Source organism: Nymphalis io, chromosome 30 (assembly GCF_905147045.1).
Source record: "Nymphalis io chromosome 30, ilAglIoxx1.1, whole genome shotgun sequence".
Lineage (NCBI taxonomy): Eukaryota > Metazoa > Arthropoda > Insecta > Lepidoptera > Nymphalidae > Nymphalis > Nymphalis io.
In genome coordinates, this window is record NC_065917.1 from 1,540,715 (window position 1) to 1,565,829 (window position 25,115).

General features: G+C 33.3%; 2 protein-coding genes across 2 annotated transcripts in view; one reads left to right on the forward strand and one right to left on the reverse strand.

Moving 5' to 3' along the window:
- LOC126779896 (catenin alpha) overlaps positions 1-25,115 on the forward strand; it is a 400,158-nt gene that overhangs the window by 314,955 nt on the left and 60,088 nt on the right. The gene's annotated exons all lie outside the window — the stretch shown is intronic.
- Positions 8,596-25,115, reverse strand: part of LOC126780037 (cytotoxic granule associated RNA binding protein TIA1) — a 55,954-nt gene continuing 39,434 nt past the window's right edge. The window contains exons 3-9 of the mRNA XM_050504288.1: positions 24,908-24,983; positions 20,879-20,981; positions 16,656-16,836; positions 15,805-15,934; positions 11,633-11,805; positions 10,510-10,642; positions 8,596-8,923 (exon numbers count right to left, since the gene is read on the reverse strand). Of these exons, the coding sequence (XP_050360245.1) occupies positions 8,882-8,923; positions 10,510-10,642; positions 11,633-11,805; positions 15,805-15,934; positions 16,656-16,836; positions 20,879-20,981; positions 24,908-24,983 (838 nt within the window). The 3' untranslated portion in view covers positions 8,596-8,881. The remainder of the gene's footprint in view (positions 8,924-10,509; positions 10,643-11,632; positions 11,806-15,804; positions 15,935-16,655; positions 16,837-20,878; positions 20,982-24,907; positions 24,984-25,115) is intronic.

Here is a 25,115-nt window from a genome sequence, read left to right on the forward strand (position 1 = left end):
TAACTATTATTATGATTAACTATATGTATATTGGGGGTAAATAAAAAGATCTGTAAAATTGCAGCGAAGCTGACAACATTAGCGCTTTAATTTGCTATAATCTGACAAGAATATTTAGGCTTTAGATCGGGCAAAGTGGAGGCGTAGATGCAAGAAAGCGGACCCTGGCGTTACTAGGCCGGGAAAACGCTAGGCAGAAGAAGAAGAAGGCGTGTGGCCAAAATCGGAACTAATATTGACATCTAGGTACCGCCTTGTGCGAGCCTGGATAGGTACCAACCACTCATCAGATATTCCGTCAAACAGTAATACTTAGGTTGAAGGGCTGAAAGGTTGAATGAGCCAGTGTAAAAGCCAAATGTCATATTTTGACAGCCTCTGCAACCGATAAGTGATACCATAAGTAATTAGATATCCTAAATTCCCATCCATAATAACTGATAGATTAAAATTAATGAAATATCATCTTACAGGCCAGAAGTGATAATTATTTTTATAAAAATTAAACTTCGAAACAAGCGTTGATGTTTTACCTAATAGTGAGGAAATTTTATTAACTGGTAACCCTTAATCAGTTTCATTAGATTGCCACAAGCGTCTCACAGATAAAAAAAAGTTGTTATCTGTCACAGTGAGTATATTTCGTCCATACCTGTAACTGACTTCTAGCGTCGAAATAAACACGCAAAATAATTGTACTATTAAATGACATAATGCAATAGCGGTATTTTTTACCTGAGTCAGTATTTCTTTTCTTTTTCTGGCGCGTATTATGACACTTACACCACAAGTATCGCCTGTCACTGTCACCGTCAATAAAAAAAAATATCTTCATTTTTGTCACACATATATGTATTGGATAACGGAGAAAGAGATGCAATTGACGCAAGTTTGTGTGTGATTGGATGTTAGTTCAGCGTTCATGCATTAAACCGCCTTTTGTACATATTATAATAACGTGTTCAGTAAAGTATAAATAACGTAGTATTTTGTCACTGGTATATTTATTTGACAGCTACGGTGACACCTAGTGTCATGATGTTATGTCTTAAGTAATGTACAAGTTAGTATCTTTGTTTATAAAAAGGGTTCCTCAAAATGTATGAAATTTAGCTGACACTTGAAGGAATGCTGAGTGAGAGTGAAATAGAATCAAAGAGAGAAGTTAGACGTCTGACGACGTTCAAATGGCGGTATTTTTAATTTATTCTATTAATCAAATTCATATATCTGTCATAATGATTGTTTTTAAGAATTACTAATATTTATCTCTCCAATTAAGCGTACATGTTGTTAAGAGTGGGACGACGATAGCCCAAAGATCGAACCTGCGCCTATTACCTCTATTATACCCAGTGGTGTAGCTAGGTGGACAAGGGCCCCGGTGCATAAGGAAAGAATCGGGCCCTCATCCCCTCTTTCCGTGTAGCTTGAACTTATATTGGCCTTCAAAATTATAAATAGGAACAAGAATTGGAAAAAGTGAGTTCAAGTTATCCCTAGTAGGCTAAATCCATACGTCGCCTCTATGAGGGGTAGAATCTCTGTGTTTAATAGAAGAAAATGGGAATAAATAAACACCGACGCACATGACAATACAGAATATTTATTATACAGATGAGATCAATAAAGGGAAAAAAACGATTTTGGAAAAAAATTTGGAAATTCGGAGTACTTACTGAGATTTTCCTACATTGCATGATAATGTTTAGTAAAGATTGCAGGAAGCTCAACAAAAAAACCACAAAACAGATTATATCGCCGATAATCATATACTAATATTTAAAATTTGAGCCGGTTGGCGTGGTTGGTAGAACACTTGCCTTTCACGCCGAAGGTTGTGGGTTCGATTCCCACCCAGGTCAGACATTTGTGTGCATGAACATGTCTGTTTGTCCTGAGTCTGGGTGTAATTATCTATATAAGTATGTATTTACAAAATAAAGTAGTATATGTAGTATATCAGTTGTCTGGTTTCCATAGCACAAGCTTTGTACAAGCTTAATTTGGGACCAGATGGCCGTGTGTGAAAAATGTCCCAGGATATTATTATTATTATATTATTATTATATTATTATTAATACTGTTATAAAATCAATATTAATTCATAATAAGATATTAGTTTTTATAGAAGCTAATTTGTCAATTTGAACTGGAGTTTAGAAAATCGTTCTTTTTTTTTCGTTGTCGATCAAGTTGAGAATCATTATAGATTATAAAATTACCGTTGTGCTGCAACCTGTATCATACATGTTTTGTCATCGGATTTTTTTAGGGAAAATGAGGTCTAGCAGAATATGGTGCCAGATGGATGAATGTGTGGAATAGAAATAATAGCATTAGTGGTGATACTTGATTAAATAAGGCTGGTGGTAGGGAAAAACACACCTAGCGCAACTATTATAATGCGTCCCAGACCCCAGAAAGTTTAAATCATCGAAAACATCGCAAATATCATAAATGAGAACTGATGCAAGGCCAGGGCGAATGAAAACTTGACTAAAAAGTTGATGGGTGGAATTGTCGAATTGATCTCACGACAGTCAAGCACGTGAGCTTATCGCTGATCCAATGTGCTACGGGCGTACTCATCCAAACTACCAAATAACTGAAATAACGACAACAAACAGCACATGCTTATCGAGGACGCTTGGCGCATGTGCTGAAAATCTTAAATCAGGAGTTCTGTAATTGTTGATGTTCATTTAAAAACATAAAAATAAATAAATATACTTTAATAATAATATTAAAAATACATCTATATTTTATTTGTTAAAAAGAAAAAATATTTTTTTTTCTTTTATGCTCCTCTTTTTTCAAAGCTGAGGTTAGAGGGCCCCCTGAACTCATTGACCTAATAAAATAATAATTGATGTCTACTGCCTCTTTTGTCTAGTGGCTAGATTTAAGACTGCAAATTCCGAGATCTTTTGTTCAAACCCGAAAAAATTTAAAGTCTGCCCATTAAAAAGTTACTGAGCGTTTCCGAGTTGAAGAGTCTCAGTAGAAGCCTGGGGTCTGGAAATGTGTATACTTCCAAAGTCAAGGTGAAGTGTTATTTAAATATACAAGGTTTTATATAATTTTGCGTACCAACTTCCATTCTTATTCAAACTTTATTGTTACTATCTTAAAGTACATCTAAGGTTACCATCTCTTATCAATCAATGTAACGTCACACCCACTTTATCCGCGTAACGACGGTATACGACACGCGTTACATTAAAAAAACACTAAATATAAGCTTTATAGGAAAATGGGGTTTAAATAAAACACAATATTGTCTTTATTGTTATCGCATTCTTATAATTCTTAATCTATAATATATTACTAAATTATTCTATAGGTAGGTACGGAGTATTATATCAATATGTCTAATGTATTTTTTATGTAAATTAAACAGTCCAAATCAACATATGCATGCCGTTGGAAAGAAATCGTTTCATTTTAACGTTAAATGAAAATCGAAATCGGAATTATAGTTTTAAATGTAAATTATTATAAAGAGGAAAAAATTGATTTTATTTTTATGATTTAATTTTTTTTAAATTAACATCGAAAAAGATTTATAAAACAATTTATTTCCAACTTCATTAAAATGGATTAACAGAATTGTTTTCAGAAAACATAACTTTAGAAAACAAGACAAAATAACAGTCAAGCAAATACTTATTATATATTTAACATACTATTTAACTTGCTATTAATCTAAATATAATGCGACCATAAATAAACAAACAAAACGGGGTTAAGAAAAACTAAATATATCCTATGGCCGATTTTGTCTAGAAAAGAAAATTTTAAATGAAAATTTTTCATATATTTTCATAATTACATTTCCCGACTAAAATCGGCCAGAATGTATAAACATGCCCTAACATCTCATCATGATATTATTAAAAAGTCGCGTAAGGATAGGTTCTTTTTTTTTTAATAAAAATACAAAATGGTGAAGTTGTGTAAATCACTAACGTTTCGTGGTCATTTCGAATAAGTTCAATAGTTAAGATCACATAGGTTCTCATCTCAACAAAAGCTCGGATGTTCTACGAAGAAATCTCAAAAGTGTGCGTTAGTCAAAATAATAATAAAAAAAAAACTAGAGCCAACGAAACATCTACGTCTACAGACAACATCCATGGACGGTAGAAAAAAGGAGGGGTAGGGGAAGGGAGCGTAAAATATATACGTGCGATAGTTTAGTAATGTTACATGTTATTTTTTTATTTATTAAATGAAACTAGATAAATTCTTTACCGTTAACATCGAACTAGCGGTACACGAAAAAAAAAATACTACAACACCTATTGCGTTATTATTGCTGTGTTTTTACGTACACAATAACAATTGACGTACGGTATCCTTGTTGCACGTTTTCGCGACAAATGTAAAATGATATTCATTTTTAAAATGAATGCTATTTAAATTATCAATGCGAAACGTCAATTGTTATTGTGTACTTGTTTATAGTTTATCATTAAAGATACTATTTAATTAAATACATCAATCATAATCGGCATAATATACAAATTGACACGATATTTTAGTTATAAAGTCTTAATACCTTTCATATATAGCGTTGTTATATGAGAGATACTTCGAGATATATATTATATATTTTGTTGCAAACGATATATTGGTGTACACGGGATTAATAGACGATAGCTTTTAATCGTTTTTCACGAAAATTGACACAAATATGTATTGTTTAATGGTCTTTATATTATCACTTCGTAACTTGCCCTTAGCCCTGCAAAGCAAGCAATATGATCATACAAATAAATTTAAAAAAGTATATAAGGCATCAGTTAGAAGTATGTTTAATTAAAAATTCAAATGATTATCTTGGAAATGTTTGCTTATTTTGACTATATAGCACACATTCTATTGAGTTATTCGCTTTAGAGGCTTCTTTTAATTTGATATAGGTAGGCAGACTCGCAAATATATTCCTTCATTGTAACTGGTCACCACCGCGCTATCGGCGCTGTAAGAAATATGAAATATCCCTTACACGGCCAATGCGCTGCCCTTAAGATATGTAATTAAATTTTACAAGAAAACATAGAATTTATCATGAATTTATGTGCTTTATATATGTCGTACATATATAATGTCGTATATCAAATTATATATTATGCCAAAATTCCATCACGAGCGCATCATCTTAATTCCTCTATAACCATTTGCCACAGAAAAAATAAAAAAAAACTACAAGACACCGACTGGACTAGCTAATTCCATCATTATAAATATCAAAAAATATTTATTTATTTTGTGTTTTAAAACAATATTCCTTAAGCACGCGATCATTGGGAATTACTCTACAACACATCAAAAGTCTAGCATTTTCTAAAACAAAGGTAACATTTATTAGATTTAAATGAAATCAAAAACATTGAATAAACATTACTCACAAACATTAAAGTCTACGTTATTTTACAACCTTGAATAAATGTAGACACAAATAAATTTATATCAAATACAATTAAATAAATGTAAAAAAATAAATAAACAGCGTTGTCTAAAGGACGTAATAATATGATTACAACCTTTTTTAATATTCGAAAATGGAATCAAAGTTTAATTTCATTTGAAAATTATCGAATTAAATGAAAATATAAATGATATTCATATATTTTAATTTTTATTGTTGTTTGATTTATCATTCAAGGCTGTAAAATTTCAATTTAGAATCGCTCTTAGAGGATTATATGCCTAGATCAGATTGGTGTTATCGCTTATATCGGAAAGACTGTATAAATAAATTAAATATATAACAAAATATTTGGCACTTCGCGTATTTAAAATGGTATATCCAATGTTTTACAGTCTTTGTTCCGATCATTTAAATCGACAATTACTAAAATATTGGTTTGATCCTTTATCGATTATGTAAATAGCGTTTTTTTATATAATGGAGAGTGTTTAATCGTGTTCGGATAGAATCAGGTAAATGTGATAAAAATTATAACCTTTTGAAGATACCATTTCAAACAGAATGCTACATTTAATTTGAAAATGAATCGAAATCAACGATAGACAAATACATTTAAATATATAAGGCATTTTATATTTTCATTTAATATGAAAATGGTTTAATTGCCGTTACTACTTTTAATATTTACTCCAAGGTTTATATAATATTTGGTGTTATTTGGGACTTAAAATTATATACTATATCTTAATATATGTAAATGGAATGGACGAAAAAAAAAAAGAAATAAAAACAATATAAAATTAAAAAAAAAACTTTTTATAGCCTATCTAAAGATTATATATGCAATCATTTGCATAATAATTTTTGTATATATAATATAATTCAATAAATCTTGCAATTTATCTAGCTAATTGTTATATTTATCCATCTTATAATGGTACATTTCGTTTTTTTTTTTATTATTATTTATACGTTAAATACCTAAGCATATACCTAAAACTGAAGAGCCGTACCTAGAATACACTTATGTAGCACAATAATTATAATTTTAAAATGGAGTGTATAGCAACAAGAGAAAGGCATCGACAATTATTATTGGTTAAAAGTATACACTTTTTCCAATAGGTTAACCGTTTTTGGTTAATATTATCTTATATCTATTTGAATATATATGTGTACTAGCTATAGCCGTCTACTTAAGCGATTATAGGCTGAAATTAATTCTTTTTTTATCGTCAGAACTAGCATTAAAACTACATCTAAATTTTTCTATCTATTTTCACGTCTACCGTACATATTCTGTTGATATTTGGTTTTAATGTTGTTGTTTTTTTTTTTTCAACATTTTCAACGCTTCTATGACAGGTTGAAAAAAATTGACACGCCAATTCGTTCCTTAACTGAAATTATACGTAATTTTACGTTTACATCTTATTTTTAATATTTATTTTTTTTCTAGCGATATGTCTCTCAGTTTCTCTAAATGCAAAACAAAAAATGCTAAATAGAAATGAATCTACGACAGATAAACGATAAATCATTAAATATAATATATAAAATATATTTTTTTTTACAAAATATTCATATGATAGAGGGCGCATGTGTACGCCAAATTTTTTTTTTAAAAAGTTTTCAAAAAAGACAGTAGTTTTAGTATAATGACCACCGTGTTAATAATGTTGCCATTAAAAAATTCTAGTATTCCTCTATCGAGGTACAATCACGAAAAGAAAAAAACAGCAAAATTTTTTTTTTTAAATAAACAACAGACGCAACATCACATTCCAAACACACCATTACGTATTAACTACAGTAAATGATTAAATGCTTCTTAATATCTAGACAATAAATATTTTTTCTTTTCCCTTACATTTAAGTAAATCTAATATTTTGTCTAAGTTTCGGTTTTCACCCAAAGTTCTTTTTAAATGATCTCCAAGCCCATTGTTTACATATAGACACAACCTTTTTTATAACCATATAGTTATATATTATATAAAAGTCGTGATAATTTTTTTTTTAAATTAAGCAGATCTGATTTGGCATAGTAATGACGTCCAGAAAAAAAATGACTAAGACCTCTTTGTATAGCTTTCGTCTATTCGTATATAATTTTTTTTAATAACTATTTATCTCACCACCTGGCTTCCTCAGCTGATATAAAATTTCTTAAAAAACACTCACTCGCTTTCTGTACCCGTCCTACATTTTTCTACGTTTCCTATTAAACATTTTTCCAAAAATCTACATTATTTTTCCACTAATCTTAGCCTATACTTGTGCTTACAGATGTTTGGTACCGTATCATAGCTTGAATCCACGAAAAAAAAAAAAACGTCACACAATTTTCGCAACCATTTTGGCCCGCGTCCGTCTGATATAATCTTATATCTATTTCTTATATATACTTAATACTAACTATTTATTACCTAAATTTACCACGTTCCGTTTAACGCAGTCATAAGCAGCAATAGAATGAAATATTTCGATAGAATGACTCACATTTTACTCCACATCTCGTCAGACATATATCGCTCTTCATCGAAACTTACTTAGTTTTAAATGCAAGGCCTTAAGCCGCAATGCGCCCAAAAACTTGCCTGCCAGTAACATCCCCGTCATTAAAAACTAAATTACAATACGAACAATCGTTCGGAACGAGAGAAAATTTCAAATAATAAAAAAAATAAACAGGTTCTAGATTGTTCGTAGAAGATAGACAACGTTCCGAACGGTTGTCCGAATTCAACAACGAAAAACGCAACGTATAATAAACTATAACAAAATACAAAACTTATAATTTGATAATGACTAGAATAACAAAAGAATAAGGGATATCGTACATGGTTACCAATCAGCACTTCTAGGGATTAAGGTTCTATTTCGCTGAAAAAGCGTGCTAGTACGGGCCAACCATTTAATTTTAAAATATATTTCGCTCAAGTGTTTGTTAGAAGAAAGTAGACTAATTCTTCCTTGAGGTTCAAGCTTGCTTCACACTATATTTCATCAAAATCGTAAGTAGCTTAGTCGTGAAAGCGTAGCAGAGTTACTTACGCGTTTATAATATTAGATTGATAAATAAACTATTAATTACGTCTCCGAAGGAAAAGGGATACGGTTTTCGAAAATTGTCTAAAACAGATTTTTGTCTCCCGTAATTAATTTATAATGGCAATTTTTTTACAATGATAATGAATTAGTTAATATGGCGGATATTTGTTCGCAAACAATAAGCTTTCAGAGTAATTTGACATTAAACTCAACACGAGCGCCTGTTGGTGAACTCATACATGATAGCCCTCATTCTTACAATAACAACAAAACTAAAATTACAACAAACCGACTAGAGTGTTGTTTGGTTGAAGTTTAGGGGGGTTAGTTCAGCATCCATTCCTTTTGTGTGCAGCAGCAAGGATCTTGGGAAGCGGGTCGCTGGCCTCACACAAGCAAACTTGGAGCCAACCATTCGTCCTCACCGATCTATAATGAATGAGAATGCAAATAGATTAGTTCTAATATACTTCCGTGACAGCCTGTGAATGTCCCACTGCTGGACTAAAGGCCTCCTCTCCTCTTTTTGAGGAGAAGGTTTGGAGCTTATTCCACCACTGCGGGTTGGTGGAAATAATAATAATATCCTGGGACATTTTTCACACACGGGCATCTGATCCCAAATTAAGCTTGCACAAAGCTTGTGCTATGGAAACCAGACAACTGATATACTACATGTACTACTTTTCTTTTGTAAATACATACTTATATTATTACACCAAGACTCAGGGCAAACAGACATTTTCATGCACACAAATGTCTGTCCTGGGTGGGAATCGAACCCACAACCCTCGGCGTGAAAGGCAAGTACCTACCAACCACGCCAACCGGCTCGTCAAATAAACATAATATGTACATATATGTGTTACTTTGTGCAAGCCCGTCTTGGTTACTTAATCATCAGATTTTCTACCGATAAGTAGCAATATTTGGTATTTTTGCGTTCCGGTTTGAAGGGAGAGCGAGACAATGTAACTATACAGAAGGGACATAATATCTTCGTTCCCAAGGTTAGTGGCGCATTGGCGATGTAAGGATCGGCTATTATTTCTTACATGGTCAATGTCTATGGGCGGTGGTGACTACTATCATATACACCAGGGCCCAATTGATCGTCCGCCTAAAACATAATATATATATAAGGTACGTAGATAAGAGCGAAGTTTCTTTAGCTTGTAGGCTATCTTGAGATACTGAGGCGTATATTATTCAGAGACGGATCCAGGTATGAGGCTAGCCAATACTCAAAGACCGAAGAAATAATATATTTTTATTTAAGACACGTCACAATTGTTTGAGTACCCTGTACTGACTGATCATTACATTATAATAATTTAATAAGAATTGTTATGATTTCGTCATCATGCCAAATATGGAGTACAACTAAAAGGCGATGTGCTGACGGCACAACTCCTGATACTTGTATAGCAATACTATACCAGGCCAAGTGGTTGGAAGTCGTGAATTTTAACCGATGTTTTGAATTTTCGTATGCTTAGTTTGGTTATAATCTCGTGCTCGGTTAAGGAAGACATTCGAGGAAATCTATATGTGATGGACCAATCCACAATGAGGCAACGTAGTGGAGTAAGGTTCAAACTTACTCCTTAAAGGAGAGGAGGCCTTAGCTGAGCATTTCAACAATTAAATTACACACTGTACTTAAAATACTTTAGGCCAAAACTGTAAGTATTTTGTAACTGTTAACAAAACATTGATGATATGATCTATTGACGCGCTTTGGGGGTAAAACTGACTCGTGTGCCGTGACGGCAAACGTCATGACGCTCTCTTATGACGTCATGTCTCTCCGCTCTACTCCATTGTGTGTGTGCGTATACTATACACATCGATGCTGTATATTATTATAATAATAAGAAAAATATTTTTTATATAACGAAACCCTATATATTTAATTATTGGTTTTCACATCGGCCATGCGTCCGGTGCCGGTCAGTTTCTTTAGTAATATTTTTTATTAATTTTAACGTATAATATATTATAGAACAGCTCACCGGCTGGACTTGAAAGTGCTGGACTGGGTAGTGCAATACTTGGGGGGGTTGAGACATAGCAGCAACACCCCCGACACCCCCAACTCCACCTACACCTCCTCCAAGAGCCCAGGGCAGCTGGACTCCTCCCATTCTGTAACCAAATATTTACCTTATACTTGAATGATAGATATTAAAATTGTGATCATATTGAAAATATTTTTTGTTCAAGTTGGCTTCTTTAAATCGGTTATAAAAAAGGGGGGTTCTCAATCTGTCTGTATAACTCGATTCAATGATTATCTTGGCATCGGGTTAAGTAAAACTCCAAGGGCTCACCTAAATGTAATTGTTGAGCTTATATTTAAGCGTTACCAAGCTTAAATTTAAATTATTGATTGGAGTTTTATTTTTGCTAGAAATATTATATTGATATATTAAGACGCGAAGAGAAAACTTTGTGTCCCTTTATACATCAAACTTTCAACTTCACAAAGTGAATACGTCCTTTCCGTAGACCATTTTAACTAAAATTAAAACTCATGTTTATAATAAACGATAGAAGAGCTTGGAGTTAGTAATCGTCGATGTTCGTACAGGATATATAAATGTAATTGTATATGATTATTATATGTAATTTTTTATAGTTAAAAAGAGTAACTTCTGTGTTTTTTGTTGGTAGCTTTATGTTAAAATTAGAATTGTAAAATGACAATTAAAAGTGCTCATCTTACTTGAACAAAATTTATTTTGATTTACACTTAAGCAAATTGCGCGCAGGATTGAGAGATTTGGCATGGCTGAAGTTTATATAGAGAAGAAGTACAGAGCAAAATTTATGCATATTGGTGTTTTAAATACATTTTATTAAATAAAATTAATCATTCATAGTTTACGTTTATACTGTCAATGTCAGACAGTCATCGTCAGTTGTCAAACGCTTTTTCATTCATTTCATTACATTTACTTTTTTAATTGTCATACAGACTAGAGTCGCCCGACTAAAATTAAAAAAAAATTGCATAAAGATTAAAAAAATATATATATTTAATATTATATTCATTTTTTTAACAATTAATTACGGTCGAATTTTCCCTGTGAGGGTAAATTAAAATAAATATTTCTTTTTAATAATATCACTTACCCCATATACTGTTGCTGGTAGCCCGCAAACTGCCCCGCATAAGAGTAGCCTTGTACCCCCTGTACGCCTTGCAGGAACCCGCCGAGTTGTTGGGGGTACGTGTTGTACCAGTACGACGCAGGGGGTACCCCGCCCGTGTACGCTCCGAATGGACTATACGCGGTGCCACCAAGCTGTAAACAAAACATTAATTATTTAACTTAATCCGTTCGAGATCGTTTTTGGACAATATAATTAATTTGATAATTAATAAATTTAAATTTTTATTGAATCATAATTTTGAAGTGAAAACTTCTTTGCGCGTTACGCTGGCTTATCGTAGGGGATAGACTCGTGGCTTCGCGTCACCGACATGCTAATGTTAATATCATGAAATCATTGAAAGTACAAATAATTTAGGTATTGTAGAAATTAATGAGGATAATAATGATTGAAGTTTATGTAAATACTAACAGTATATACAAATAATATAAGCTGTATTGATATTTTGTATCGAGTTTGCGACATACTGTGTATTTTGATGAATAAAAAGCTATATAATAAAAAGAGACCGAACTATTCGTTGGAGCGCCAATAGATGTGAAAATTGGACAAATATATTTAACAGTTTCAAGTTTTCACGATGACTGCCTGTTTTTTTTTTCAAATAGGATAATAATTACAAAATTGGAAGGTTCTTTCGCCAGTTTTTCTTGACAAAAATGGGAATTTCTTTCGCAATTTCTTCTAGATCAGTGCGTTTTCTTTTAAGAACTGTTTTTAATTTGACTATGAATAAATTATCTATATTGAATAAATTAATTTGAAAGCACGTAAAATGATGATATAGTACCCCAATTTCACCCCCAAGGGGCGCAAATTAATGTTTCACATTATAAAATATAAAATTTCTAAATGAGATTTAATAATTAATTAATTATAAACATCAAAGTGTAGATACTTAATGAGCCATAAAGAATTCATTGAAATACAACTTACTTCATAGCTTTTATATGTTAATATTTAATGTGTAAGATCTTTGCATATATAACGAATAATATAGCACCCCTCCTAACTTCACACGAATGAAACAATTTTCGTTAAAGTCAAAATTTATTCAACATAGGAGCGTTACACGTGGTTTCGTAATAGCCTGTTAATACTGGGACAGGAACCTTATTTGAGGAAGTTTAGAATTAATTCCACCAGGATACATATGCGGTTTTCATCCGATACATTCGAGATGAATTATAAATAGTCTAAGGTACGTTATCAGAAATTTATACCCTCATCTGTTATTTGATGATGATAAATAATAATAATATCCTGGGACATTATTCACACACGGCCATTTGATTCCAAACTAAGCAGAGCTTGTATTATGCAAACCAGACAACTGATATACTACATATACTTCTTTTCTTTTGTAAACACATATTGATAATTTCACCCAGACTCAGGACAGACATGTTCATGCACACAAATGTCTGTACTGTGTGGGAATCAAACCCACAACCTTCGGCGTGAAAGGCAAGGCAATATACCAACAACGCCAACCGGCTCGTCATAACAATATATGTTAGATAATATATTGATAAATCGCATATAGGTTGCCTAGCTAAATCACGGGCCTACACTGTTAATTAATATTAACATTAATTCCTTTTTTTGATCAACTTCCGGAATTGTTATTGATGAAAATCGATCATTACTCGAGAGAATTTTACACAAGGAATTGGAAAAATATGGATTTCCTACTTTCTCTTTAGCACAACTATGAAGTTGCCAGGTCAGGTTATTTAATAGAATGTTTAATGAAATGAAAAGTTATTTTATTTCCTATTATATATATACTGGTGGTAGGGCTTACTGGTGGTAGGGTTTACTGGTGGTAGGGCTACTGGTGGTAGGGCTTTGTGCAAGCTCGTCTGGGTAGGTATCACCCACTCATCATATATTCTACCGCAAAACAGCAATACTTGATATTGTTGTGTTCCGGTTTGAAGGGTGAGTGAGCCAGTGTAATTACAGGCACAAGGGACATAAAATCTTAGTTCCCAAGGTTGGTGGCGCGTTGGCTATAAGCGATGGTTGACATTTCTTACAATGCCAATGTCTAAGGGCGTTTGGTGACCACTTACCATCAGGTGGCCCATATGCTCGTCCACCTTCCTATTCTATAAAAAAAAAAAAAAAATTGACGGCATTGTCAAAAGTGTCACACAGCCATGGATGTAAAGACTTTAAATTTTTTTAATGTTTAAGATCGAGCAGGGAGAGTCAGAAGCGTGAATATTTCTGATATCGCATCTCGTACTACAACACAAATCAAGCACGTGCAAATTCAGTGCTCGCCCGGGCTTGTAATAAATATATGAAAGGGTTCAAAACTGGAAAATATGTTGGATAAAAAGCAGTAATAAGCAAAGATGCTGATGGTAAGAACGCGTGAATTTTAACCGATGATCGTGGGTTCAAGCCCGGGCAAGCACCACTGAATTTATATGTGCTTAATTTGTGATTATAATTCATCTCGTGCTGAAGGAAACATCGTGAGGAAACCTGCATGTCTTTAATTTCACTGAAATTCTGCCGCATTGGAGCAGCATGGTGGAATAAGCTCCAAATCTTCTTCTCAAATAGGGAGAGGAGGCCTTAGCCCAGCAGTGGAACATTCACAGGCTGTTAACAATATAGAGTAGCTGTACGATAAGTGATGTAATAAAGTGGGGATAAATATGTTTAAAAATATATTTGTCAGTAACGACCACGTTAAGGGTGAAGAGCTTCGGAAGTACTGCTGGTGTTTTAGTTTTTAGTTATAGTATTTAAGTATAAGTAAGTTTTGTTATAATATCGTAATAATACTAATATATCTAATGATCAAACAAAAATACAGCAAAAACGGGCTACTATGAGTGGATGGTGTTTCATTAATGAAAAAAAAACGCATCAATATTACCATATTTTATTATGCGGACCACCGATTTTTTCATATTTGCGGAAAACGTCGTGAGGAAACCTTTGTATGTCATATAAATATTGCCACATGTGAATTCGCGAATAACCTCCGAACCTCCACAAAAAGGTGGGCGTTTAAATAAATAAAAAAATTTTGAATTACGGAATGTGCATTTTGAAGTAATGTCCTTTTATTCTTTAAGGGTAGCACAACGGGTTAGGGGTTGGTTAGCCGCCTAGTGATGTAAAAGTCGCAAATTTGATACCATGGTTTATTATAGATCCCACTCCTAGTGCAAGCTTACACGTAATTGGAGGGGTATAAAATAGATAACAATTAATTAATTTTTAAATTGATTACCAGAGAAAGTGACGCAACCATTTTTTATACATAACATGTTAAAGGCATAATATCATAATTCCAAAAAACTTAAATACAAAATTAACCTCCTTTAATTAAAGGATCCTAAATAAATATGATATTTATGTTTTAACATGTTTAATAAAAAACAAATATTTATAAACCGTTTTAATGGGCTTATGTTTGAAAAGGGTCATAGGGTCCTTTGTTAGCAAGCAAATTAATAATACAATCATAAATTTTTGTCTTAAAAAGGGTTTAAATTGAAATGTCAATATTACATAGTATGAAATTAACATTAAATTAGGCTAGCTTTTTAGATCATATTTCGAAGTCCTGGTTTCAAAGTCCAAGTCTAACGTTAACGTTAAGTAAACGTTATTGGGGGTTCTCTGTTGAGAAATTATTTACAGTTCTAAGCCGGAAGTTTTCATTGTTTACGGTCTTTCGGAAAGCTCTTAAGCCATTGGTCAAAAAAAAATGCGCCTCTTAAATTTTAAAAAAGGCCAGCGATTATTATTATTTATTTATGGGTTATATAGAGTAGGTAGGTAGTACATGAGACACTCGCTCCATAACCAAGATTGGTGTTTGAGCATTCGGTGTGACCTTCACACTATTTATGATTGCCTGATATATGAGACATTCGCTTTATAACCAAGATTGGTGTCATCCGTTCTGTTCTTATATACTACTTAATGAGGAGACATTATTTTTGTAACGTGAACTGAAAAAAACTGCTAAAACAATACATTAAATTTAAACCAGTAGATGCAAAGCGTTTCATGGAAGACTCTATTATATATCAGGTCCGATTTAAGTGCTGGTATTTTTTGCTCTCATTGTGATGCTTTTCATTTGTCATACATACCTGACCCTGAGATTGGGAATTATTCGGATCCCCGGATTCTTTTCCCCAGGAACATTTCACAGGTTGCCCGTTGACGTCCGTGTTGTGCACAGCGACGATGGCGTGGGTGGCGCTCTCCTTTGTTGAGAACCTATGAAAATGGGTTTTGAGGTCCTGACTTCTATATCAAGCTGAGCAGTTATATCAAATGGTTTTTATGGTATTTTTTATTGAAAATAGGTAGGAAGGCTGGCAAATAGTGGTGATAGGGAGTCACCACCGCTCATCGTCAATGCGTTGCTAACCTTGGAAACTGAGATGTTAATGTAATTGCACTTACTCACTCTTCAAAACTTAAACATTCTACAGAAATCTTGTGCCAGTCTTGGGTACAATGCCACAGGACAATCTTTTAGACGGCGTGTTTTTTCTATAAATTTATAATCCGTATTTTTTTATACTTTATTTTATATATTATAAAAATGACTGTACATAGCTTAAAGTGTACACACATCTACAATAAAGTATTAATTAGTATTTTATAACATGAATATATATTATCTGTGTATCTATCCATCTGTCATCTGATGACACTTCGCGGAGCGCGGGAAAATAGAATATATACATTGGTATTGGCGCGAAGTGAAGTCGGTGTGTGTGCATAGCGAGCTGATATATAAATTATAATATGTATTATTTAATTTGTAATACCGATATTACGACTTGAGTTAAAGCACGGTTAAAGGGTGAACAATACAAAAAAAAAGTTAAATCCTGGTTAATAGCTCAATGTGGTTATTTAATTTCATTTGGTACTTACAAAATGGGGTCAAGTATAAGTATAGCTTTTTTATAAAAGTTAGGAAACCTACCTTATAAAGGCATATCCTTTATCCTTGAAGACGCGTATTTCCTGGATGGTGCCGAAAGGCTGGAATGTCTTTTGCATGAGCTCCTCTGTGAGGCCCGTGGTCAGACCTCCGCAGTACACCGTGCAGTTGGTAGGCGAGCTCTGGTTGTATACCTCATCAAAGGTCAACGGCTTGGAGTTTACTGTAAGATAAGATATGGATAATTAAACGAAGGGAACGGAAGATCACTGTCAGGGTATGTTGGTCTGTCGGTTTGCTAGATTTACAGACGCCTTGAAGCGCTTTTCAAAGCGTACTGCAATGCTATTCTATAAGAACTCACTTCATAACTCACCCGTGAAATGTTGACCATCGACTTATGGTGATATACTATTTTGAAGCGTGTATTCTTGAAATGTTATAATTATTATAGTCAATATCGCATATCAATATATGACCGTTTTTTGCGGTGAATGAAAGTTAGTTCTAAGAGATTAGCTAAATAATACTGTACATGATAAATCAGTGTTTAACTTAACAGCTAAGCAACGTTTATAAGTAAGGGCGTAAGTATTTATCGTTGCTATTGGCCATTCGTTATCTATTTAAATACTTATAACTCATAATGATTTTAAAACAACTAGCAAACCCTGTGGCTTCGTCAGCACGAAATTTAGTTTGTGACGAAAATCCTTTAAAATCTCTCATTTTTAATACATCATACCAATTTCAATTATTATGTACCAACGTTAAAATATATAACAATATATTGTAATAAAGAAAATGTTTTCGGTTTCCATCATATGTTCTAACACAAAGTATATTTGGTAATACAAATAATGATATTAAAAAAGAGGCAGACATTTTGAAATCACAGACAGACACTTCGGTTTTATTTATTTGTACAAATACATGTATATTACATTTAAATAGCACACAATTAGTTAACACATGAAAATTTATTGGTGCTTTTTGTGCTTTTTGGTGCTTTGGCGAACTAGCAATCATCCGGTTAAATATATTTCATCAATTTCAAAGAGGAAATGTAGCATTCTTGCCACCATTTCACGCGGTGACAATTTGTACAGGAGCTATTTTTAATTTTTACTTGTATTTATTTAAGGCTTTAGTTTAAATAATTAATTGATCCCAAAGAGTATTAAAAATGTTAAATACTTTTTAATATTATATAACGCAATCTTCCACTGTAGAGAGTTATAGTAAGAACCCCTCCCTGGGTGACAATATCGTGTCCCAAAACAGCGGTTATTTAAATATTATAAAATGAACGTAATGGAGAATTATTATTATAATAATATAAAATATAATTATTTTTCAAACTTCTTTTATAATTCCTTAGAAAGAAAGTAATAAGCTTCTTTTTAATTTAGTTAAGTTAGATGAAAGAGTAGATTCGCGTTATTTGGGTAGCAGGGTAGGGACTTTAATCTAAAAAAAACTGTTTCGATATTTGATGACAATTTTCTTTGATCTCGAATTGAACATCAGTCTTTTTTTATTGAATAGGTAGGACAATATGGACCACCTGATGGTAAGTGGTCACCAACGCCAATAGACATTGGCCTTGTAAGAAATGTTAACCATTGCTTACATCGCCAATGCGCCACCAATCTTAGGAACTAAAATGTTATGTCACACATTATTATGGAACACAACAATACAAAGTACTACTGTTTTGTGGTTGAATATCTGAGGAGCAGGTGGTACATACCCAGACGAGCTTGCACAAAGCCTTACCACTAGTAAACCACCTGGGAACTACCCACTCATTATATATTCTAACACCAAGCATATTGATCTGTTCAGATTTGAAGGGTGAGTGCATTCCTTGAAGCGTTATGGCCATAGAATGGCCTCCCTAACAATACTAATGCTGTTCGGCGATAGAATATTTGATGAGTGGTTGCCAACTAACTTAGAAATCAATCCACTCCAATAGGTACCACGTGAAAATACATGAATATAATTTTGTTAAAATATTGGTATTAAAATGGGAAATTAAAAATTTTGCAACTATAAAGCGAAGTTCTTAAATATTAATTCAGTACTGACAACTATCAAGAAGCGCAGACCGCGAGTTGGGCTTGCTCCTGAAACTTTCTAATATAACTAAGAACCCATTGAAAATTCAGAACTCAGATTAAACGTGGCGTTTGTTGATAAATATTTAAATATACTAGCTGTTAGCTTAGTTGCGGTAAACCAAAAATTATTATTAGGATTTAGTTAGGAGATTCCTTGATCCATACAACAGTGTTATTAAAAAAAAAAGACTCGCGCCAATTTCAAACCGCCATTTTGTTCGTGGACAGAAAGTCTTTCATAATTAATTCATTATTGGCGCGTCTTGTGATTTGTTGAATGTGTTTAATTGTGTTATTTAGATTTTTAAGAGTATTTGAATGAGTTATTTACATTAATTTGTATGATTTGGTGTTCTATTTTTAAAAGACCAATTCGAGGTTTTCACATAATCAGTTTTTTACTTCTGAATGCTGAATATATAATTATGTGTTTACGCCGACTTGACATCGGAGGATCAAATAGTAAATGAAACTAAGGAAGACCTTGGAACTGCTCACATAACTAAAATTTATTTGATCACTAGGATATTTTTTTTTCGATTTGACCCGTTGCTTTTGGTCCAAATGGCCTCGACAGCGTCACCTGGTGGGGGGCAAGTCTTTAAGATACTAAGCCGGATGTTGGCAGCCCAATTAAGGGCTCACAATACGCGTGCCCTAAGGGGGCCTCCTGTGAGGCCGAACCTCGGCTTAGTAGACCGTCGACGTCAGGAAGGATGACACTATGTGCGCAATGACCCAGTTATACGCCTAAGCGCGGACGGGTTATAATAAAAGAGGGACCTCGACCCCACCGTCGGGGCCGGTGTGTGTTTGCTCTGTAACCTATCGTGTTGATATTGGCCGATGTAATCTTATAATCGGGGGCAATAAAGACGTTTTTAGGACGCCTACGGATCGAACCCCACACTAGGATAATCACTTCCATACTATATACATTGAGTAGCGAATTTAGACAGCACGATTCAAGGTATGACACAAATTTAATCAACGCCATCTATCGCTAACGAGTAGTAACATACGCCATTATACATCTTATCTTTTGAGTATTAAAGAATAAATAAAGCTTTAATTTCGTTTTTTTTAAATCATATACATTTTTTATGTCAAGCAGTGTCGGATTGCCGTACCATCGGACTATGAGAGTTAGGGAATAGAGAATGCACCTGTGTTTGCGCATATACTTGTGCTCTATAATATCTCCTGCGCAGTTGGCTAATCTCTCTTGAGATTGGCCGCCGTGGCCGAAATCGGTCTGGAGGACATTATTATTATATAAAATGTAAAATATAATTATCAACATGAGTAGTATTCAAGTTCAAAGTTCGATATCGATAAAGCTATAGGCTATCATATACAGGTATAACAAAAGTCCTATCAGACGAAGCCTTAAACTTATTTTGGACTATTTCACATTTATCGAGTGTGTAATTTAACGTGCAAAAAAATACCGTCCACTTTGAAAATCCTAAGCCGACACTTACATTTAATGAACCAGATAAGTTCTTGGGATCAATTCTACTTATCTATGACGATTACGACACGTTCCCGATTCAATTCCGATCCAACTTTGTCTAATCTATATTCATTTGGATCGGAACTGAACCGATATGATGTCAACATATACCGTTATAATACAGTACAGTAACAGCCTGTAAATGTCCCACTGCTGGGCTAAGGCCTCCTCTCCATTTTTTTTTTTGAGGAGAAGGTTTGGCGCTTATTCCACCACGCTGCTCCAGTGCGGGTTGGTGGAATACACATGTGGCAGAATTTCGATGAAATTAGACACATGCAGGTTTCCTCACGATGTTTTCCTTCACCGAAAAGCACGAGATGAATTATAAACAGAAATTAAACACATGTAAATTCAAAGATGCTTGCCCGGGTTTGAACCCACGTTCATCGGTTAAGATTCACGCGTTTTTACCGCTGGGCCATCTCGGCTTACCGTTATATCAAAACCAAACTTAATTGTTAACTTTTATACCAATAGTCGATAATTAAATTAAATAATAGGAAAACGGATAAACGGCAACGATCACGCATCGATTCGATTGCGATAATATGACAATTTATTAGTAGAATCGGCTCCCTGATTGTACCCCCATAAATGTAAAGAAAACTAAATTGACTTACGTTCGTTTTTAGGAGCTGGTGGTTTTCTTGTCGCCCAGTTCGTCCGGATGGATCTGGATCCCAGCCACTGACCGTTCATGGCTGTGATGGCGGATTCCGCCTCCTGAAAATAAATCATATGATTGTTTCATATTGAATTTTTATTAGAACTGGCAACGCTAACTGACTTCGGACATACTTAATAATGTGTAAATAGGCTATTTTTGATATTCGAGTTTTCTGGTACTCGTTAAAAAAATTGAATCAGTAATCGAGTTGGAGGACTCAGACTCGATTACTTTTATGAATATTCGAACACTTAGGACTCGAATCTTTTTGAATGATGTAAATAATAAAACAATATTCATACGTTCATACGTGTTACTCTCGTGCGTAACTAACTTTACAAAACAACAACTTTTATTTATCTAGTATTTTTTATTTGTGACGATTAATATGCCACAATTCAACTATATTGTAGAGCTAACTATAATTTTCCTAATAATTCCATAATCTCCGGTTGTGTAATAAATCAATTCGGGACATTGACATTTTTTGTGACTCTCCCTCAATCTTTAGAAATGTTACTTAATTATTATAAAATGCATGATTAGTTTTAATTAATACTTTTAATAACTTTAAATTATGATTTCGCCGATTGATTTTTTATTATAACAATGACATTATTTATTATTTAATTTTGACATTTTTAAAAATTACTGATGATTTTTGTTACTTTTAATTTTAATTTGATTAGATTGAATCTGGAAGTGCTATGTACACTTGTAATTGATATGCATATTAGATATACTATTATTGTTTTATAAATTAATTTTTTCAATGTATCTTGTAATAGCACATTACAAATAAATAAATAAAGCTTGAATATGATAATTGAGGTATATGAAGAAAATTAATAAGTATTCTCTCTTATCTTGATTAGTTGTATTAATAAAAATAAATTAATTAAAATATTTCTGTATATTTAAAAACAAATTAAATCAGCTTTTAGATAAATGTTATCAAAGATATTAACATTTTTCGAAGAATTGAAACGACTTAATTAATATCATTCATTATATACTAATTTATTTAATTCTATTCGATATATAATTTTTTTGTATTTTAGAATTAATTAATTTTATACAGTTAAATATAAAATATAATAATTATGGCTGTTACAACCAATATGATCTTAAAAAAAAATACTAACACAGATTATGCAAACATATATATAATATAAGATTCTGATGTATCGTGTCTTTGATATCGCTATGTGAAACGTCACATGTTTAGAAATAATCGATATGATTTAATATTTATATTTTTCTAGATATCTACTAGCCGAGATAACTAAAAAAGCCGAGATGCCTAGCCTGAGAGCCTAGTGGTTAGAACGCGTGCATCTTAACCGATGATCGTGGGTTCAAACCCGGGCAAGCACCACTGAATTATCATGTGCTTAATTTGTGTTTATAATTCATCTCGTGCTTGACGGTGAAGGAAAACATCGTGAGGAAACCTGCATGTGTCTAATTTCATTGAAATTATGCCACATGTGTATTCTACCAACCCGCGTTGGAGCAGCGTGGTAGAATAAGCTCCAAACCTTCTCCTCAAAAGGGAGAGGAGGCCTTAGCCCAGCAGTGGGACATTAACAGGCTGTTACTACTTACTACTACTTACTACTAGATATCTACTATAGAATAACATAGTTTTCAATAATCATCATTAAACGATTCAAAATTTGAAACCGAATAATCTCATATCATATGTTTCATCTATTTTATACGTGACATTGGCAGAATATTTTGCGCTCAAATAGCGTTGATACACACCAGAAAAGGGAGAAAAAAAAAAGATTTAATATTGCATTGTTGGCTATAATCTGTGGACAACAGCACTGGCAGCATATACGTCGTAGCTGTTACGGGCTTCTTTTGTTTATTATTGCTCTTTTAGGCGGGTAATTGTTATCTGTCATTGTAAGATACCGATATGATCTGAAAATAAGTTTTAACGCATAACTAGCTTATTTGAATTGTTCATTTCGTGTCTTGATAGAATGTCGTTAAATACGTAATTTTGTGATTAATTACTTATGTTTTAATTGTTATTTCACTCATTCTAAGTGTTATAAGTAGAATAGGCACTTTCTGAAACGTCAAGCTGTCAGATTGATTTAAAAAATGAAGTTACTTTTGGCGGGAGACAGCGAAACAGTCAGGTGTATCACTAATACATTATTCCTAAATCAGATTTTGTTAAACGTATTTAGCTATTTATTCTTATGTTTGTCTAATACATGTTTTAGAATCGTTTTGTTTTGTTTATAGTATTATTTTAGATAATTATTTGATTTGAAGCGTCTGTTGGCGTGCTTTGTGAATAAGACAGACTTCGAGTGCCGTGACGGCAAAAGTCTTGACGCTCTCTTATGACGTCATGTCTCTCCGCTCTCCGCTCCCTTGTGTGTATGTATATACTTCGTTGCTATATATTATTATAATTGTTAATTATGGCGTCAATGTTCCATACATGTGGCTTGATATATCTTGATGATGAATGCGTGAATTTGTACGTAGAAGTAAAACTCTTTTGACACAACAAACTTATATGTATTTAAATAATAATACGTGTTAACCGTGAATAGTGAACAATATAGAGAATAAATATGGAGTCATAAAATTGTGAAAAAATGTATACGTTGACGGCGAACGGCAACGCAGAAGTCAATTTAAGTTTTTTCTTAATCTAAGGGCGTGAGCTCCGCGACAATACAAACACCTTTGTAGCTGTCATTCTCACTTAATAGACTAACATTGTTAACAATAATAATAATAAAACTAAACATATAATAATGTAACTCTTTCAATGACTATTTATTAAAGGAAGATTTTTTAATTCAATTAACCAGTTACAGTTTCATTTTCGAACGAATTTCATTTCGATAAATTTTAAAAGCGATCAAAAACTAACAATTTTTTTAACCCAATTAAAATTTGAGGGCAAATTAATGAAAACTGGTTGCAATTTTTTCACCTCTCCCCTTATTTGCGAGTTCAAAGACATGTCAAACTAGACTTTATTCCAGTAGGCTTAACATTCAAAAATGCTTGTAATACTTTTGAGTTTTACAACATAAATCAAATTTGAATATTTTGTGTGTCGGTCCGTACGCGATAAAGATGACATGACATGGTTGTTTCTCTTTTTAATTTCCAAATTAAAGAGAAGGGTGTTATAATAAGCTTAACGTATGTATCTGTGTGTCTATCTGTGGCATCGTAGCTCTTATTTCGATTTAGTTTTAAAGGTGTTCAATCAAGAGTGTTTTTAGCTTGATCATGAATGGAGTACTGCAGCCATTTATAAGACGGCTCTGCTAAGTACAAGCTTTAAAGTTTTGGATTCAGTGGATCGTCGTGCTAGAAGGCTCATTGACGACCAGACATTGGTCGCAAAAGTCCAGACCTTGGAACACCGTCGTAAGGTTGCCTGTCTGTCGGTTTTCTACAGAATATATTTCGGAGAGTGCGCCCAGGACTTGTTTAATTTGGTTCCTCCGTCACCATTTTATCACAGAACTGCGAGGCATCGTAAAGATCTGCGCCCGTACGTAGTTGATGTATCTAAGACACGTACGAAACGATTTGCTTCCTCGTTTCCGATACGCACCGCTAAGATCTGGAATATCCGCACGACCTCCGTTTTTCCCACCAACTACAATATGGGTATCTTCAAGTCTAGAGTGAATAGGCATCTTCTAGGCAAGCGCGCTCCATCTTAGACTGTATCATCACTTTCCATCAGGCGTAATAACAGCCAAGCGCTAGCTTATATTTAAAAAAAAAATCTTCAACATTCATCGTCATATTTCAGCGAATTTATATAAACCTTAACGAATTACACACCAAAACCTTTCTCATAAATCACCTCATTCAATGGTGAAAACCTTAAAATCGGTTTTCTAATGTTTCAGTTTATCGCGTACAGACAGACAGACTTAGTGGGAACTTTATTTTATAATATATAGTGAATATTACTCACCGACTTCTTGAGGAAGGATACAAATCCGTACCCTTTCGACTTTAATGTTTGCGGATCCCTCACCACTCGGCAGTCCCTGGAACAATTAAAAATTAAATATAACTACTTAATTAATGTATTCATATTAATCTTCGACCGAATGTATCAATTCCTTGTGCCGGAATATATTAATAAAAGCACGTCATCGCCGGTCGTAGAAGAAGAATAT